The sequence below is a fragment of the Nelumbo nucifera genome, chromosome 7 (assembly GCF_055504915.1).
Source record: "Nelumbo nucifera cultivar China Antique chromosome 7, China Antique-T2T, whole genome shotgun sequence".
Lineage (NCBI taxonomy): Eukaryota > Viridiplantae > Streptophyta > Magnoliopsida > Proteales > Nelumbonaceae > Nelumbo > Nelumbo nucifera.
Genome location: NC_142655.1, coordinates 16,174,572 through 16,193,940, shown reverse-complemented (window position 1 = coordinate 16,193,940; position 19,369 = coordinate 16,174,572). Strand labels below are relative to the sequence as shown.

General features: G+C 35.0%; 3 protein-coding genes across 3 annotated transcripts; all 3 read right to left on the bottom strand.

The window, feature by feature from the left end:
* Nucleotides 1-7,592: 7,592 nt before the first annotated feature.
* Nucleotides 7,593-8,330, bottom strand: LOC104607802 (17.5 kDa class I heat shock protein-like). The gene has a single exon (XM_010273517.3). It carries the CDS (start codon nucleotides 8,328-8,330, stop codon nucleotides 7,854-7,856), a length of 477 nt encoding a protein of 158 aa, XP_010271819.1. The 3' UTR covers nucleotides 7,593-7,853.
* Nucleotides 7,681-12,791, bottom strand: LOC104607801 (17.8 kDa class I heat shock protein-like). Its single transcript, XM_088892209.1, has one exon. The coding sequence runs from the start codon at nucleotides 12,606-12,608 to the stop codon at nucleotides 12,132-12,134; it is 477 nt and encodes a 158-aa protein (XP_088748335.1). The 5' UTR covers nucleotides 12,609-12,791; the 3' UTR covers nucleotides 7,681-12,131.
* Nucleotides 12,792-18,115: 5,324 nt separating this feature from the next.
* LOC104607800 (17.8 kDa class I heat shock protein-like) lies at nucleotides 18,116-19,026 on the bottom strand. The gene has a single exon (XM_088891825.1). It carries the CDS (start codon nucleotides 18,799-18,801, stop codon nucleotides 18,325-18,327), a length of 477 nt encoding a protein of 158 aa, XP_088747951.1. The 5' UTR covers nucleotides 18,802-19,026; the 3' UTR covers nucleotides 18,116-18,324.
* Between the last annotated feature and the right edge of the window lie 343 nt (nucleotides 19,027-19,369).

Genomic DNA, 19,369 nt, shown 5'->3' with positions numbered 1-19,369 from the left:
TCCTTAGTGTTAAAATGTTTTGAACCTGTAAATCTTTAGTATATGTCCGTAGAACTGAACTTTGGCAACTCACAGGTTGGCTCAGAAAGCTAAACTTTTTGGTGATGTTTGTTATTCGTGGAATGACGCATCGAATTGGCTGGTTCCTGTTGTAAATAGTTTGTTCTGTGAATGATACTTGTGACTTTAGGTTGCAATGTCGCATTGGGTCGATAGAAAATAAAAATTCGTTACAACTTTCTCTCTCTCAACCTTTTGTCTCTCTTATTACCTATCAAACCAAACATTGCCTCAAGGGATTCAAATACTTTTCTATTATGTACCTATAGAAGTGAGGCTTTCATATGATATAGTTGGGACATGGCTTAGATGACAAGTGAGACTGAGAGCTTTACTCAACTTTATTCACTCCGGACCTTCTTTCCACTTAAAACTTATCCTATTTCCTTTTGTTTTCAAATTCCATAATTAAAAGGTTTCACATGCAATTCAGATGCCACAGGCTAATATAGAAATATAAGACCACTTGTGATGCTACTTGGACCACTTTCATTAGGGGTGTTACAACTTACAACATGAATGCTTTTGTTTTCATTTGATTTTTGAAATTGCCAAGAGCAACAAAAAAAAAAACATGTTGTAGAACTGTATTTTTGTTTTAAAAAATAAAAACGGGGTGGTTTTCTTTAAAAAAAAAACAAAAAGAACTAATTTTGCTGATGTAGCATTTGTTTTTGTTTTCAAAAACAAAACCAATCATGTTGCCAAACACCCTCTAATGCTTTTTTTATTTAGAACAAAAAACAAATTTTGCAGATAAGATATTATTTATGGAACATGATATTTAATTGATGATATGAAAATATGTTCTTTAAACCAGGAATTCAGTAACACGCATTTAGACCTTGTTTGGCAATGTTCCCATTTGTTTTTGTTCTTTTAGAAATTCCTATTCTAGAAAATAATTTTATTTCTTGCTCCTCAGGAGTAACAAAGACGTTTGGTAGATTGTTTTTCAAGAATGAATTTTTGTTCTACAGGAACAAAAATAGTGTTTGGACAATGAAATTATTTCTTATATCAGTTTTGCAAATCCACCCACATTAATTCTAAAATTAACTATAAAAAATACGTGTCATGTCATAGTGATGTCTTCATATTGTCACCACTTAATCCTTGATTACTTGAGGATTAAAATAAAACATACAAGTAATAAAGCAAAAGCCCAATATGCCATGATTCAACAACACCCACAAGCAGTGATAGCCACAAAATGGTCCTTATTTTGTGCAATTGGTTGTTCTCGCATCTCAACATGTCTTTCATTATTACGGGGTATGAATTGGTCTACTCAAATGAAATCATTTTTGTGTGCTTGCTTATAAAAAAAACTCTATTATTAAATGAACAAAATATTTCATAACAAAAAACATATAACCAATAAGATATGTACCACTCCAGTAAGGCATCGATAGAACCACTGCCCATAATTTCTTTCTGTTTTTGCCATAAACAAATGCATCCAACCATGTCCACAAAGAACAAATTGTACGTTGATTCTTGTCTTTTATACTTTATAAAAAAAAAAAACAAAACAAAACACAAGCACATTTATCAAATATACCTAACAAAATATCATCTACACAAACTGGCTTTATTTTATTTTTGGAATTGGGAACATAAAAAACAATCAACATTTTGGATTTATTGCCTGAGCATGGATTAGAATTGATATAAGTGCCTAACAATGGTTGCGTACTTGCATCAGATAACCCATGGGCTGATCCTGGGTATAATTGAGGCCTGGTGTTAAATATACCAGGCCTGACCAAACCCTCAAGCTGAGGATCTTCCAGTAGGCAAATTGGGTGGAGCGTGCCATCAAATAATTCCACATATTAATCATATTACCATTTGATAAGTTTTTCTGTTACAGTTTTGAAATTTCGATTAATATCACATTCATGGTGGTTAGGAAGTGAACAACTAAACAAGGATGGGATACCAAACCTAACCGAACCTGTAACTTATAGTACAACTATATTTTTTCTTTTAAAGAGCTATCTGGTAATTTAAGTATACCTATATTCAACTAGGCTATTGTTCACCAATTGACGAGGCTCTGTTTGGTAAGATCTTGATTCATTGTAGTCATGGTTTTTAAAAACGAACTGGTGACCGAATTGGTCAGGGATCTGGTTACCAGTTTGAACGGTTCGATCGTTCAACCTGAATGCACGGCCCATTCTGACAAAAAAAAAAGAAAAAAAGGTCAAAACCGTTCAAACAGTTAACCGTCCGGTTCAGCAATTCACTGACCAAAACCAACGGTTTTAGTGGGAAATTCGATTTTTGAGGAAAACAATGCCAGTCACTTGATCGGTTCCTGGTTTTTTCGGTCCGGTCTAGTTTTGAAAACCATAATTATAGCAGAGACCTAGGATCAAATCCCACTGCCAGGGGTTGGGGGAATGGGCTATCCTCCCATCGTGTAGCCCTATGATTAAATAAAAAAAAAAAAAAATATGGCTATTGTAGCAATGACCTTGGATCAAATCCTTATGCCATTAGGGTGGGGGTTAAGGGGATGGGTGAAGACTACCCCCACTGTGTAGCTCCATGAAGAAAACAAACTATAACAATTTTTTTCTATAGATTATAACTATTTATACAAAAGTGATGCTGCAATATCAATGAGTTGGGGTTGGTATAAGACTAACCCAACCATAACCTATAGGGTTGGGTAAGTGTGGGTTTATCACTAAAATCAACCACGAAATTGGAAAGCATTGTTAGAAATGGAATTAGAATGGTCTATTCCCATAATCTGTTTGGTTCAGAGAAAAATCTAAATGGAGATTAAAATCAGCTGGAATGAAATTTCATTCCCAAAGAGAGAGAGGGAATCACCATCCCCCCCCCTCCCTACCCAATTTCATCAGAAATGGGATTCCGAATCTGCCCAACTGTAACTATTGAAAACAAAATGGCCCATTCCAATTCTGATTCTGGACAAGGATGTAGTCCACCTTCCCCTCAACTAGAGGTGTAAAGTGTGTCGTGTCGTGCTGGCCCATGGGCCGTGCCATCCTCCCTGGTGGAAATTTTAGGGGTCGGCCCGGCACGGCCCACGGCCCAGGCCTGGGCAGGCCCATGCTGTACCATGCTGGCATGTAGTCCTGGGCTGGGCCGGACCGGGCTGCAGGACGTGTCGAGCTGGGCCACAGGGCGGGCCTTAGGCCTGGGCCGAACCAGGCTGCATTGTTTTTTTTTTTATTTTTTTTTTGAAAATTTTGATTTCTTTTCTAAGTAAAATTGTAAAACTAAAACATTTAACTTTCCTATGAACTTCAGGAATTGGGAACCATTTAAAAAATTAGGAAATGAGAAATCTAAGTTATTCAACACATAAATGAAAAAAAATACTTAACCAAATTGAAATAAGAATGATGGAATAACAAATTAGAAGAAATAGGAATTTTATTTCATTTAAATTTGAATTGTACAAATTAATGAATTACAAATACAATGATTGGATCATTGCATAATTGGATGAATAAAATATAAAAATGGAATAAATTAATAAAATATAAAAAATACAATATGGTTACAAATTGAAAATACAAAATTACATTGTTAAAAAATAAAATAATATATCAAATAAATTAAATTAAATTAAAAAAATTACAATAATTTGAAAAAATGAAAAATTCTATAGAAGTAGTCAAAATTCATGAATCATCATTCATGACTTTCATCATCTGCTTTGGGTGAATTTTATCATGCCCTCCCTTGTGTTGTAATCTATCTTCTACATCTAGCCAATCCTTGAAGCAGATGCACATCTCTATGCTCTCATCGTTCATGCAGCTTCTTTTGTCATCCAACACCTTGTTACTTGCACTAAAACAAGACTCCGATGGAACTGTAGACACCGGACAGGTTATTAGATCACGTGCCATAGCGGCGAGAACCAGATAATTTTTTGAGTGTTCACCCCACCAGGTTAAAATATCAAAATTACTTAATATTTCACCTAAATTAGAAAAATTTGCTTCTAAATAAAAATTAAGTTTAGTAAATGAACTTGTAGAACTAGCAGATTTCTGCCTTCTACTTATTAAATAAAAAAGTTTTTCTCTTCTACTACTGGGCTCAAGGTCAGAAGTAGAAGAAGAAGATGATGAGAAAGTTGTAGGAATATTTCCTACAACTTCAGATTCATACAAATAGTACACTTCAAATAATAAATTATTACTTTCTTCTTTTTTTATTTCCTATATCAATATTCATATTTTCACAATATGTTTCAAGTAAAATATCTAAACCATCTTTCCTAATCTTAGGGTCTAATATTGTAGCTAAACAATAAAGGAGAGGAATATTTTCCCAATATTTTTTAAATTTATTTTTCATAATTTCAATAATACATTGAAATTGTGGATTATTTCTATATTTAGCAAAACAATCACTAATTACCATTAATTGATATGGTAAATTAAAACTAGTTGGATAATAAATTTCAGATAATTCATTTGTTGCATCATAAAAATATTTTAAAAAATCTCTTATACAGATTGCCATTTCCCAATCTTCCTCAAATATCATATCATTAGGCATTATTAAATTATAAAAATAAAAAAGAATTTGTTTATGAGATATACAACTTTCTAACATAGCATATGTAGAATCCCACTTATGCTTTACATCTAATATAAAATGTTTATATTTTAAACCATAATTTTGGCATAAATATTTAAATTTTTGTTTTCTTGCCCCTGAACTTTTTATATATATAATACAATTTTTAATTTTTGAAATATGATATGAAATAATATTCAAGGCATCTTGAATACATAAATTTAAGATGTGACATGCACATCTAATATGAAATAATTTACCATTTAAGCATGGTTTTAATTGAGATTTTAAAATATTTATTGCAGAATCATTATTGCTAGCATTATCAAAACTAATAGAAAACAATTCCATAAGCATGCAAAGTATTTAAAATACTTGCAGCAATAGCTGGGCTACTATGTGGCCATTCAAGCCTAGTAAAACTTAAAATTCTTTTATTCAAAAGCCAATTTTCATCAACGAAATGGCCGATAACACAAATATAACTATTATTAAATTTGGATGTCAAAAAATCCGAAGTAATTGCAACTTTAGAATTAAGATTTGTTAACAAAGAAATTAAATTTTGTTTATATGAATAAAAAATTTTAAAGCATAAGTTCTTATAGTATTCCTATAAACTTTTTTATATTGTAGGTTTACAGAACTACGCAACCATTTTTTCTTGCTTTGGATTTTTAGCTAATACAAATGGTTGTTTTGCTGTACAATATACTTAGCAAGTTCTTGTTTCATCTTTTCTTGTGAATATCTAAAAGTACCTAAACTAGTCCCCCTCCCGATTTGTGTTTAGGTTGTTTCTCTCCCTTCATCTTCCTCTCGCTCATGTGTGAGCAGATGTTTGCTCAAATGACCCGTACCACCCTTGCTACAATAACAAAAGTCTTTCCTACATTTTTGGCAAACGACCCTTTTCCCCTTCCCATTAATATTCTCTACTTTGAAAACTTTCCAAACCGGGCTACTCAGCTTAGAAGCCCTCAGTTTCCCCCTAGTATCATTACTACTGAGGGTGAAAGTTCCACTTCCATCGACATCAATCGCATCAATGCTAACACTATCGTAATGTGATTGAATGTCATCCATGGTGAACATGTTGGGTAATCGATTTTCAGAAGAGTTGGCCATATTTTTAATTCTAAAAAGATAAAAATTAATCTAATTCAATTTGCCCAGATTGCCGATTCAAAATCTCAACTTGATTTCAACGGTTGAAGCCTTTCAACGTCCAAGCCTCCCGAATTGAGATACTTGAGCTGGTTGAGCAAGCCTTCTTGTTGAAAGTCGAAGCTTCGATAAAGTTGAGACTTAAGAATTGGTGAATGCAGAATCAAACAACTAGCTAATAAGAATTTCTCAAATTGCAGATAATTGAGAATGTATGAGTATGAGAGAGAGAGAGAGAGAAAGAGATTAAGAGAATTGTTGAATTGGTGTGATGAAAATGGTGGAGGATAGGGCTATTTATAGGATTGAACATAATTCAATTGCCCAAGGTATCCAAAAAATTATCTGCTATTTAGTTGTTGGGAGGGGTATTTTGATCATTGTAAAGTTATTTATAACTTTACCCAAAATGCCCCCTAAACTAATTGTTATATAGTTGTTGGGGGACATTTATATCATTATTCAACCCCTCGTAAGCAAAATACACAAATACCCCCCTAATATGGCTGTTTATAGCTGTTGGGCCCCTTGGGGTGGGGGGGGTGGGTGGGGGGGCAACGACTATATTCCTAGATGGGCCAAGTGCGGCCCACTACGGGCCTGGCATAGCTCGTGGACCTTTGTGCCATGCCATACTGGGCCACTGGCGGCCTGGCCCGATTTACACCTCTACCCTCAACCCATACAATAAAACGATTCTCTCCAACTCAAATCCACCACATGGAAGGCTTAAGAGGAAAAAGAAACGTAAACACTAAATGATATCAGTAAAACAGGAAGCTTATAAATAATCTTCACGAAGCAGCTTTTTAATGTCATTTGGAACATTCTGCAATGAGCTCAACAACTGAAACGCCCCATCGTCTATCCATGTCCTTTGCCAGAAATCTGCAAACCAGTTTCTTTCCCCCAAAGTATGACTAAAATGAAGATACATACCTAAACCTCCTTATTTAATGCTTAGAAAACTCAAAATTGGACTTGGATACCTGATATGAAGAATTTATACTTAAAGGCCAGGTCTTAGGCCAAACTCACTCAAATTAATGCTTAAGCTTAACTTGATTGCACCCCCTATATGTGTATAGTCATTAATTAATGCATTGCAAGGTTCAAAATATCAATATGCCGATATCTATGCTTTTTTTTTTTTTTCAAAACCTGTTCAGGGGACTGATTTTGGGCTCCTGGGCCAATGTCGATACTTTGAACCTTATGCATACTTAATTGAATATCCATCACTAAAACTTTAGCCACCTTAAATACCCCTTTAATCTTTACTATATAATACTGGTACTTGCATTCACGCCAGACAATTAAACACTTTAGTTCATTTTATTTTCTTCTCTCCACTATCTGCTCTCTCATCTTTCACATGCCCCTCAACTAGTATTTGATAAATGCTAATTCCACTCTCATGAGTAGGATTGGGGAACTAGTCTTTGCTTCAATTTACATGTATAATGCATTCAAGGAAAATATTAACATGAATTATTAAAACTTGAAAAGTCAATTTCATTCCTCATGATATTTGATGTAATACTACCCAAATGAAAAATTGAATTCATATAGCCCGTATAAATTCATTTTGAGAATAATATCATCAATCCGACGCTATTCTCCCTAGATTTCTAGTTCTGTTCTAACTAGACTCATCTCTTGGATGCAAATACATCAAACATATGATGGCCAAAGCAGGCTCCACGCTATCTGTCAAATAAAACCCAACTATGTTTCTTTTGAAGCAGCAGCAAACAAATTCTCAATTCAGAATACCAACATAGTTGAAACAAAACCACAAGAGATTTTCCATTTCATCAGAAAACGTAAATTTACTAATCTTTATGTCATTTTCATCAGAAAACAAACTCCTTTTGGGTGCTAAATCTGGTTTTGGCATTAAATCAAACAAGTTCTATACAATTTTCGAATATTTCTTTATAGAACCTCAACCCTGCACACAAAAATACATTCTTACCCCATTCTCTACATGCTAATACGAAAACAAATTCATCAGGCTAAATGGAAGTATTACACCATTTATTCTAACTAGAGATTTCAATAGCCTTCACTTCAGGCCTTCTCGTCTCTTCCTTAGGAACAGTTATAGTAAGAACCCCATTCTCCATCGTCGCCTTCACCTGGTCCACCTTGGCATTCTCCGGCAACCTGAACCGACGAAGGAACTTGCCGCTGCTGCGTTCGACGCGGTGCCACTTATCGCTCTTCTCTTCGTGTTCTCTGTTGCTCTCTCCACTGACTTGTAAGACTCTATCTTTTTCCAGTTCGACTTTCACTTCTTCCTTCTTGAGCCCAGGAAGGTCAGCTTTGAAGACATGGACTTCTGAGGTCTCCTTCCAATCGATGCGTGCATTGGCGAATGCTGCCGTCTCAGTTGTGAATTGAGGGCTGGTGAGAGCACTGCCGAAGGTGAAGTCTTGGAATGGATCCCAGATATCCATAGAGAAGGGATCGAAGAGGTTGCTTCGTCGGCCACCGAAGATGCTAGGGACGATCGACATATCCGCTTCTGGGTTTCTGTTGAAAACGGAGAAAATAGTGACAGAGAGAGAGATTGAAACGCTTGCTAATGCTAGCTAGCAACTATGAGCGGAAGCCTTTGAATTTGAAGTGTGCCGGAAAATTTCACGATGCAGAGGTGGTGGGATTCGTTCTGTATTTATAAAGAAGAAGAGGAAGACTCTCGTAATTTTGAGAAATTTCTGTATATGTTTCCAGATTTTCTTATTTTTTAGGAACATTCTCGCTCCTTCTCGTCAATCACGAACGCTCGCGAAGAAAAACATGGGGCCCACGGATACCAAAGGGGCAATTGGGCTTCTACAGTGATACAAATACAGCTCGAATATTTTACATGGATTTCAATTTTAGGCCCATTTATAATTTGATATGGGCCCAATGAATCAAGTCGAAGCCCACGCAACATAGAACTAATATACTACTTCTCATCTGGTTACATCATTATACTACTTCATCTGGTCCACAGGTCCAACCCTCAGGTTATCTGGTTCGACCATTTCACTCGCTCAAATTTGAATTGTAACATAACAACAAACAGCAAGTAATAAATGGTTACAGTCATCTTTTAATACCTATTTTAAATAAAGAATAAGCTTAAAATAGTATATATGGCTCGGTTCATAAGGGGCAAGTGGGCAACCATCCCATAAACTCTAAGCTCTTTTATCTACTAGATCCCCTGTGCAGATAATCTCATTTCTTAATGGGCTCAGTTAAGCTTGGCACAACTCATTAAGGGGGAGTTGTTTTTTTTTTTTTCTTGTCTGAGCTTAAAAAAACAAAGATTCTATACCTGATGTTAAAAAAAAGCATTGATTACAAAAACATAGAAAACATGCTCTTGGTTCTGTGAAGTATTTCTTGTTTCCAAATCGGAAACCATGAATGTTTTATTGAATTGGTGGTTTTAAAAATACATATTCTCTTGTTTGATATTATGTTTCATAAGACAAATAATAATTTTGATTAAATGAATATATAGAATACTCCCTAAGCTTTCACTTTGTGAGAAATACCCCTTGGGTAAAAAAAGTTCTTATTCAGCTGTTCTAAAATTTTTAAACATCCAAACTACCCATTTTCTTATTCATTTGAACTATGACAAAAACCCTAAAGTCGATGGGTTCAAAAGTTGGAAATGTACTGCTCATCAAGAAAGCGTCTGATACACACCAATAATTTTTGATAGGTAAAAAAAGTACAGTATTAACAAAAAGATGCAACAAACTGTTCAATACAAGAGGGAGGGCGGCTCCATAAGACAAACTTCCTTCTGAAAGCTTAGAAAGCTGAGCAAATTAATGAGCCGCCCAATTCATAGTTGTAGGAATATAAACAAATTTAACAGTATAACAAGAACTTTTAAGAGAGCATATACAGTCATATATAACCAAGGTAGTTCCCACGAAAGAGACGGATAACCAGATTCCAAAAAAGAAACCACATTCTTTGCATCAAGAAGAATTAAAATACGCCTCCAGTTGTTAGAACATCCCAGCAAAAGAGCCACAAAAACAGCAAAAAGTTCAGCTAGAACTGTGTTCCCTCCAAGCCAACATAAAAGATTTGGAAGAATAAAAAACACAAATACCACAAGAAACTCCCAAATCAGAGATAACCCCGCCATGACATTTGATAATAACATCAAAGTCAGAGAACTGAGGGAGAAAACAAGTTAATCCTCCTGTCTGGAAAGAGGATTGAGAGTGATAATGGAGAGCCTTGAAGGTGGAGTTGGGATTGTGTGACATAGACATATGCTAAATAGCAGAGAAGTGAAAACATGTTCTATATTTTGTAGCTTTGTAGGCAATTTTTTGTTGATTGCAAGAACAAAGTAGTTTCTCAGAATCAAACTGAATGTGTTTTCACTTTATACTTTCAAAAGGTACACATTCTAGATCGTTTTTATGTTTTTTGCCAGCATGGCATTTCTTTTATTTTCTTCTTTTGATAGGTAAAAGATACACATTCAATTTGGCCAGATAATGGGTCAACCAGTCCAACCTGCATTCCATTTTACTCCTTCCAAACAAACAATCTCGCCTCTACTTCCATTTTATCTGATCATTTATAAATGGGGTGCTGTCAAATCTCAAGTGTCAATTGGTCAGGTCAGGGTAAACTCAAAATCTGACACTATAAGTAAATGTGCAGAATGCAGAACTAGTTCTCACCTAGTTGCTAAAAAGAAGAAAAAAAAAATCAAATAACCTAAAGAGTTACCTCAAGGTACAGATGCAGACAAGAACTTTTTTGGGAGGATCACACTACCCCAGGAGATGATGTTTTTTTGGTGACTTCCAGGAGATTTTCCATGTTCTATAACACAAAAGCTGTCCTAGTATTACATATACTGCTAGTAGGAGTACTTGCAACTCCATTGTTCTTCCTAGTGCATTGTGGTAGGCACCAGCAAAACTAGATACCACATTTCCTTTAGCATCCATGTTCTTCTGAAGATTATCCAGTAATGTACCACTGAAAGGTGAAACAACATAAATTTGTTTGAAGAAGATATCCTGAAAATTATTTTGATATGAAAAGTTGAATTCATATAACATGTAAGAAACATTTTGAAAATAATATCAATCCTAAGCTATCCTCCCTATATCTCTCATATTGTTCATACTAAATACTTGTGCAATAACGTATGGACAGCACTCAAGCACAATGTTCTCTTGGAACCGTCTTCTTCCACTTAAATCCCATGTTTAAACATCATTAAAGAGATTTCAAGGTACCCGCACCAAATCTGCCATCCCTTTCTATTACTACTAAAACAATAAGAACAAGACAGAATTACAACAACATGACCAAGTATGCAGAAAGGTTTCTAAATATGCAGATGTGTAATCCTTTTGAGGAAGCAGATATGGTTCAAGTCAATGACTATTCTTACAGATAAGATTTACTACCAAATGCTGCTTATTCATCACAAACGCACCTAATGCATAAGAACTTACCTTTAAAACCTTTAGACAGGAAGGAAATCAAGAATTCACCATCATCATGACCAGAAAATTGCAGCCCCAAAAGATTATAACTTCTATGATCTGATTTTTCTCAGCCATGCAAGGAAGCAGTGTCCAATTTCCACTTCTAGCAATCATCCTAATAAGTAATAACCTACTGCAATTCTCTGAAATTCATAACACAATTCTGAGCTTAAATAGCTCCTCTCTGAGTTACGCAATTTTTCTCCTAGATGCAAAGGACATGGTTCTGAACTGACCCTAAAACAATCTTGTCCTTATGAACATGTTCCAGAGGAAATACTTGATTGAACAAAACTTCTAACAATAGGAAGCAAAGGCCATGAGCATTTTTCATATAGCATTTACTGCATCAGGCATGACGCCATTTCAGTCTTAGTAGTTGGTGCAACTCTCTAATTCCTAAACAAACCGAAGTCATACTAATAAGCACTGAATACAAAGATGAATTATTTAAATGTAAGTGCAACAATATATGAGAGTCCATAAAGGTTACAGATCTTCTCCTAGTTACATCGGAAGAAAACAATTAATGATTGAAGCTACAAAAATCCTCAATTGCATAGAAAAATAACACAATTGAACTGAAGCAACTATATCACTTTTCCATTTCATATAAAAAAAAATTGAATGGTAAATTTGGTTAAACATTAGATCAAACAAGTTCTATACAATTTATACGTTTTTCTATTCATGCTGAGTCCTGCACATAAAACATCATCTCACACCATTGGTAAATGCTACAATGCATTCATCACGCTAAATGGAAGTATTACACCGTTTATCCTAACAAGAGATTTTTATAGCCTTCATTTCGGGCTTTTTTGTCTCTTCCTTTGGAACAGTTATAGTAAGAACTCCATTCTCCATCGCCGCTTTCACCTGGTCCACCTTGGCATTCTCCGGCAACCGGAACCGGCGAAGGAACTTGCCGCTGCTGCGTTCGACGCGGTGCCACTTATCGTTCTTTTCTTCGTGTTCTCTACTGCGCTCCCCACTGATTTGTAAGATTCTACCTTCTTCCAGTTCGACTTTCACTTCTTCCTTCTTGAGCCCAGGAAGGTCAGCTTTGAAGACATGGGCTTTTGGAGTCTCCTTCCAATCGATGCGGGCATTGGCGAATGCTGCTGTCTCAGTTGTGAATTGAGGGCTGGTGAGAGCACTGCCGAAGGTGAAGTCTTGGAATGGATCCCAGAAATCCATAGAGAAGGGATCGAAGATGTTGCTTCGTCGGCCACCAAAGATGCTTGGGATGATCGACATCTTTACTTTTGGGTTTCTATTGAAAATGGAGAAAATAATCAGTCACAGAGAGATCGAAACGCTTGCTAGCTGGTAACTATGAGCGAAAGAGAGCTGGAAATTTTCACGATGCAGAAGTGGTGGGATTCGTTCGGTATTTATGGAGAAGAAGAGGAAGACTGTCGTAATTTTGAGAAATTTCTGTATGTCTCTAGATTTTCGTATTAGGAATAGTGGGAACATTCTCGTTCCTTCTCACCGATAACAAACGCTCGCTCGCGAGAAAAAATATGGGGCCCACCATAATTGCTTCCCGTGATACAGATGGATATTTTACATGGATTTGAATTTTAGGCCCATTTATAATCTGAAACCGGTGACTCATAAGTACGTGGAATCGGTAATAAATTGATAGCTTTTCTTGTTATGATAATTAGAGGGTTGATGATTAATGAGATTGATAGAATGTAGTCAGATTATTTTTGTATTTTTAGCATTATTTTATGAATGGATTGAAAATGGTAGAAGTAGGTTGTGAGCTTTAACTTTCCAGAAAAATGAGAAGAACATGAGTCTGAATGGTGGGGAGCTGTAGCCGGGTAGTGGGTTATAGGCTTTAACTGAAATTTATTTGAAATTGCCACATGTCTAGTTTTCTAGAAAATTAGAAATCCACTTGTCTAAATTGTGGTAGTGGGGTGTGGGCTTTAAGAACTCCTCAGAAAATGACACGTGTCTAAATTTGAAAAAACCAAGTGTCTGAATGGTGGGGGCTGTAACCTTAAAGCCTTCCTTTGATTTATATATTTTATTTAAATTTCACTATTTACTTAATAATTATATTTATATATAAATTAAGAAATTGAATTACAAAGATTTAGCTAGTGAATGGCCCCATACTATGTATAGGAAAATTCACTAAAGTTTGATTTCCAACATTTGTATTAATTGTTTAGTCATTTTTATTATTTTTTAATCATTTTAAGCTAATTCATTATTTAATAAATTTGTAATAGTTTAAGCACATTTACGAATTTTTAATCTATCTTAGTAGTTAATTAATATTTTTTGTTATTTAATAATATTATTAACTATTTTAGTAATCAATGAAATATTTATTTAAGATTATTCCTTTTATAATATTGACTTAATTAATTATTTAAAGAATACTATTATTTTTAATTAGTGATTTTTATAATTGTTATTATTGTTCTTATTAATAATGATTATTATTGTAAAGCAAATTGGTTTCCAACCAAGTATAATAATTATTTCTTCTATTTGTTAATTATTATTTTGCATTTATGAATAATCATTAATGATTATTATTAATATTATTATTTATTATTTATAAATATTGATAACTAATTAATGTGTACAAAAGAAGTAGTGCGACCCAGTATTCTCAGTTGAACCGTTGTCTTCTCAGGCAACGGTTTGTGCGAAACTCGACCATCAGCGACGTCATCAACAATGATAGTATGACCTTCCCGGCCGCTGGAGACCACCCATAAGTGATTGCCGGTGGTTGACGATCTCATCTAACCTTAAATAAGAGACAGTGGTTGCTTGTATTTAAAAAAAAAAACACCTCGTATCTGGCTTCCTATACACTGGTCGTATGAACTTCCCGGCCACCAGTGACCACCCATAAGTGATTGCCCATGGCCAACGATCTCATGTAACATTAAAGAACAACCGGTATTTGTTTGTATTAAAAAAACAAACGGCTCAGATTCTACCTTCTTCTCAGGCATGGATTTTCAACAGAGCCGCCGTATTCTACCTTGATATGATCCTCCCGGCCACTGGTGTTAACCCATAACTGATTACCAGTGGTCGGCGATCTCATATACATTATAATAGTAGTTGTTGGTCGATAGTAATAAAAACAAAAACATCTGGTTTTCTTCTCAGAGGGCCCTATTTTCTCCGGTAATGATTTGGGCCGACAATTGCTATTTGCTATTCCCCTCTTGGCTACCAGCGGGTCACATAGAAGTTTCTTGGTTGCAGTTTTGATGCAGGGGGTGCTGTTGAGTTTGTTGGAACAAATGTTTTGAAATTCAAATAAATGTTTTGACATGAGATAGAATTCATGAGACAAAGATTGCGAAAACAGAGTTCTAACGTGATAAAATAAATGAAACACAAAATTGAAACATGTTTGCCAAAACTGAAACTCAAAGCTCTATACATATAAGATAAAGGGAGATGAAATGTAAAATTACCTAAGTGGTTGAAGTTGCAAACATCCAAGTAAGAATTCCAATGAAGTGAACTTTTTGGAGAAGATCGTATGCAAAGACTGTGGAGACTGGAGTAGAATTTAGAGTTTGAAACTGATAGATTGAATGAGAATGTAGGTTTCTGGACGTGACTTGGAGTCTAACATGTACGTGGGGATGAGTTGGTTGCAACAGAATTTTTTAATTTGTCTCCTAAAATTAAGTTCTCATAAGATACATGGGTTTGAAAAGACAGGCATTGGAGGAGGGCCATGTGTCTCATTGAGTAAGGCTTTTTGACATGAAAACCTTCCTATATATATATTTCATCTGGTCCAGGGTCCAACCGTCAGATTATCTGGTTCGACCATTTCACTCGCTCCAATGAGAATTGTTAGTTTATAACAAAACAACAAAATAAATGGTTACAGACTTGTCTTTGTAAACCTATTTTAAATAAAGAAAAGAATAAGCTTAAAATAGTCAAAGGGGCAACCGTCCTAGCTGCTAGTTCCCTGTGCAAATAATCTCATTTCTTAATGGGTGGATCAACTCTTCAACTCTTTAAGGGGTAGTTGCTTTTCTTGTCCTGAGCTTCAAAAATGTTTCACAAGGCACAAATAACGATTCTGATTGAATGGATACTACTACTAGCATGGTTTTCAAAACCAGATCGGACCAGAAAAAGTGGGAACAATCAATTCCGTTTTATCCCAGAACCGTTATTTCGCCAAAAACTGTTGATTTGGTCAGTACACCGCTGATTTGGGCAGTCAAACTGTTCAACAGTTTTGGTTGTTTTTTATTTATTTTTTATTTTTTTGTTAAAACGGGCCATCTGTTCGATTCGAACAGTCGGACCATTCAACCCAAGAACTGGACCCTTAACCAGTTTGTTGTCCGATTCAGTTTTAAAAACCTTTACTACTATCTCACCTTTCTTATTTTAACATTTTATATTTTTATTAATTTATACATTTGGATTCAAATCCATTTAAATGTGGGTTGATATGATCCATAAAAGCTTTGAACAAGTGCTAGTTAGGGCTATTTATCAAACTAATAAAACCAACCAAATGAATTAACCCAACTCAATTTGACTTGAGTTGGTCGGTTTTCTAGAATTTTTGAATAATTTTGGTTCTACAATTTCCCAATCCAATCATGTCAGGTGGGTTTTGGTTAGGCCATTTGTTAATTGATCAAAATCAAACTAACCCAACTATAAATCTATATTAATATTTTATATTTTTAAATTTAAATTTTTAATATAGGAAAGTGGGAAATATTCCCATATTTCCTAATTTAAAATATTTTTATATTGTAAACTTACATTTTTAATTTATTTTTTATTAATACCATTATAAATTTTGAATTTAATTTTTAACTTTAAATCTTTTGAGCCAATTGATCAAACTGAAAACCAATCCAAATCGATACAACCCAAACTGGCTAATTTTCACTAATGGTCGGTTAGTTTCGGGTGACTAAATCCCCAACCCAACCCGACCAGGCCAATTCGATTGGCTAAACAACCTGCAATCGAACCAAACCAACCAGTGAACACCACTAATGCTAGTAATATGGTATACATAATATTATGGTATGTGTATAATAAAGTTTTGGGAAAATAACATAGACCCTTTGAACTTTCATTTGCAAACTTGCCCGAGCTTTCACTTTGTGACAAATACCCCTTCATTAAGAGTTCCCTTAGGCTATGTTTGGTTTGAAGGAAAAGGTAAGGAAATGAAGGAAAAGACAAGGAAACCAATACAAGGGTTTGTAAAGGTTTTCCTGTCTTTCCCTTCCTTTCCCCACATTTTCCTTCAAACCAAACATAACCTTAATTAACTTGGAAAAAAATTCTCATTCAATTAATTTTTTAATGTGTGTGCCACATACTAAGGTGGTGTTGTGTAATATAGTGAACCCACGAAATACTGGGTTTCAAAACACACCACACCACTCTAATGCATTCTGGTTTAAAACCCACTATATCATGGTGTGAACTACACCACACCCCAAAACATTGGCCACGCCATTATCTCATGGTCACAATCACACCACATGCCTCTTTCCTTATCCAGTACTTTGCATGTGTAATAAATTATACATTTTTTTAAATTTTTATCTTATATTTAATTAATAATATTTGTCTTACCATTACAATTGTTATTAATTGGTATTCAAAATCAGAATTTGACTTTGTTATGTTTTTACTAATTTTAATATTCTAAATTGATTTATTGTTAATTATTTATCTTGAATATTAATTCTCTATGTGTGTGTTATATATTTTTATATTATTTTTAATTTTTTAGTCATTATTAAATTTTTTTGAATTCACCCGTTAACTTTTTATTAATTTGTATTAGCTATATTTAAATTGATCAAATATTAAATTAATTTGTATTTTGCTTAACAACAAAAAATATTACTCTTGGCGGATGTTGTAGATCATCTCGTAGTGTATCCAAGATATATACAATCAAAATAGAAGGGTAAGCCTGAACCACACCACACCCTACAAAACACCTATATGGGTGGGTGTGGTGTGGTTAGGCTACCTAATTTTTTCCTTAGCATGGTGTATTTTCAATTACATTACACTACAGGTGTGGTGTAATGGAGAAATGTAATTAAAAATATATCATCCAATTTCTCACCCACACTATCTAATACATTCTATATTTTGTAACTTTATAGCCACTTTTTTGTTGATTGCAAGAACAAAATTGTTTTCCAGAATCAAATTGAATGAGTTTTCACTTTATACTTCTAAAAGATATATATTCTATACGGCTTTTATGTCTTTTTTGTGCCTGGCATTTCATTTTCTTTTTTTATTCTTTGGATGGGTGACTGGAAGGAAAACAATAATACACCATCATCATGACCAGAAAATTGCAGCTTATTGATACTTCTATGATCGGATTTTTCTCAGCATATGACTCAAATACAAAATGCAATTGATGTGTTCACTATTAATGTTCTTCAACCAGGTGTCCTCCTACTCCTACTGGAATCCTCTGAAATTCATGACACAATTCTGAGCTTAGATAGCTCATCTGTGAGTTTCCCCTGGATGCTAAGGACATGGTTCTGAACTGGCCCTAAAATAATCTTGGCCTTATGAACATGTTCAAGAGGTAGGAAATACTTGATTGAACAAGACTTCTAACAATTTTTTAACAAACCGGAAAGCCAAACTAAGAAGCACTGAATACAAAGAAGGAAAACAATTAATGATTTTTTTTTATCAGTGATGAAAACAATTAATGATAACACAATTGAACTGAAGCAATTATTATATCACTTTTCCATTTCATATAAAAAAAAAAAAAAACTGAACGCTAAATTTATTTAAACATTAGATCAAATAAGTTTTATACAATTTATATACTTTTCTATTCATGCTCAATCCTCCACATAAAACATCATCTTTCACCATTTTGTAATTTTACGATGCATTCATCAGACCAAATGGAAGTATTACACTATTTATTCTAACTAGAGATTTCAATAGCCTTCACTTCCGGCTTCTTTGTCTTTTCCTTTGGAACAGTTATAGTAAGAACTCCATTCTCCATCGCCGCTTTCACCTGGTCCACCTTGGCATTCTTCGGCAACCGGAAACGACGAAGGAACTTGCCGCTGCTGCGTTCGATGTGGTGCCACTTATCGTTCTTCTCTTCGTGTTCTCTGTTGCGCTCTCCACTGATTTGTAAGACCCTACCTTCTTCCATTTCGACTTTTACTTCTTCCTTTTTCAGGCCAGGAAGGTCAGCTTTGAAGACATGGGCTTCTGGAGTCTCCTTCCAATCGATGCGGGCATTGGCGAATGCTGCCGCTTCGGTTGAGAATTGAGGGGTTCTGAGAGCATTGCCGAAGGTGAAGTCCTGGAATGGATCCCAAATGTCCACAGAGAAAGGATCGAAGATGTTGCTTCGTCGGCCGCCGAAAACGCTTGGGATGATCGACATCTCTGCTTCAGGGTTTCTGTTTGAAATGGATAAAATAAAAATAGTCAAGAGATATTGAAACGCTTGCTAACTACGAGCGGAAGCCTTTGAATTTGAAGAGTGCTGGAAGATTTCACCGTTTCACGATGCAGAGATGGGGGATGCATTCGGTATTTATAGAGAAGAAGTGGAAGCCTCTCGTAATTTAGGAATATTTCTGTATGCTTCGAGACTTTGACAATTCGATAACATTCTATGATTCTATAGTTCCTCTTTTTTCCCTGAGCCAACGTTCTAGCTCCTTCTCAGTTCTCACCAATCACGAACGCACGCGAATATATCATATATGCCCATTTGGCAGGGCTTTCACTGAGCGGCTTCTGGCTTTGCACGGTGGGCCCGATGCACCCGGAAAGCTCAAGTAGCTTTCACTCGGTGCAGATACTAGGGGTGAGCATTATTCCGTCAAAATTTTGGTTTTAATTTTTTTGAGTTTTGAGTAATTCGGTTCAGTTAATTCGCTTTTTAGGAATTTTAGTTTTTGGTTTCACTTTTCAGAGTTAGTAATTCAGTTAACTGAAAAAATCGA

Coding starts and splice junctions, on each gene's coding strand:
- LOC104607802 (XM_010273517.3), bottom strand. CDS start 8,330: ATGTCGATCGTCCCTAGCATCTTCGGTGGCCGACGAAGCAACCTCTTC.
- LOC104607801 (XM_088892209.1), bottom strand. CDS start 12,608: ATGTCGATCATCCCAAGCATCTTTGGTGGCCGACGAAGCAACATCTTC.
- LOC104607800 (XM_088891825.1), bottom strand. CDS start 18,801: ATGTCGATCATCCCAAGCGTTTTCGGCGGCCGACGAAGCAACATCTTC.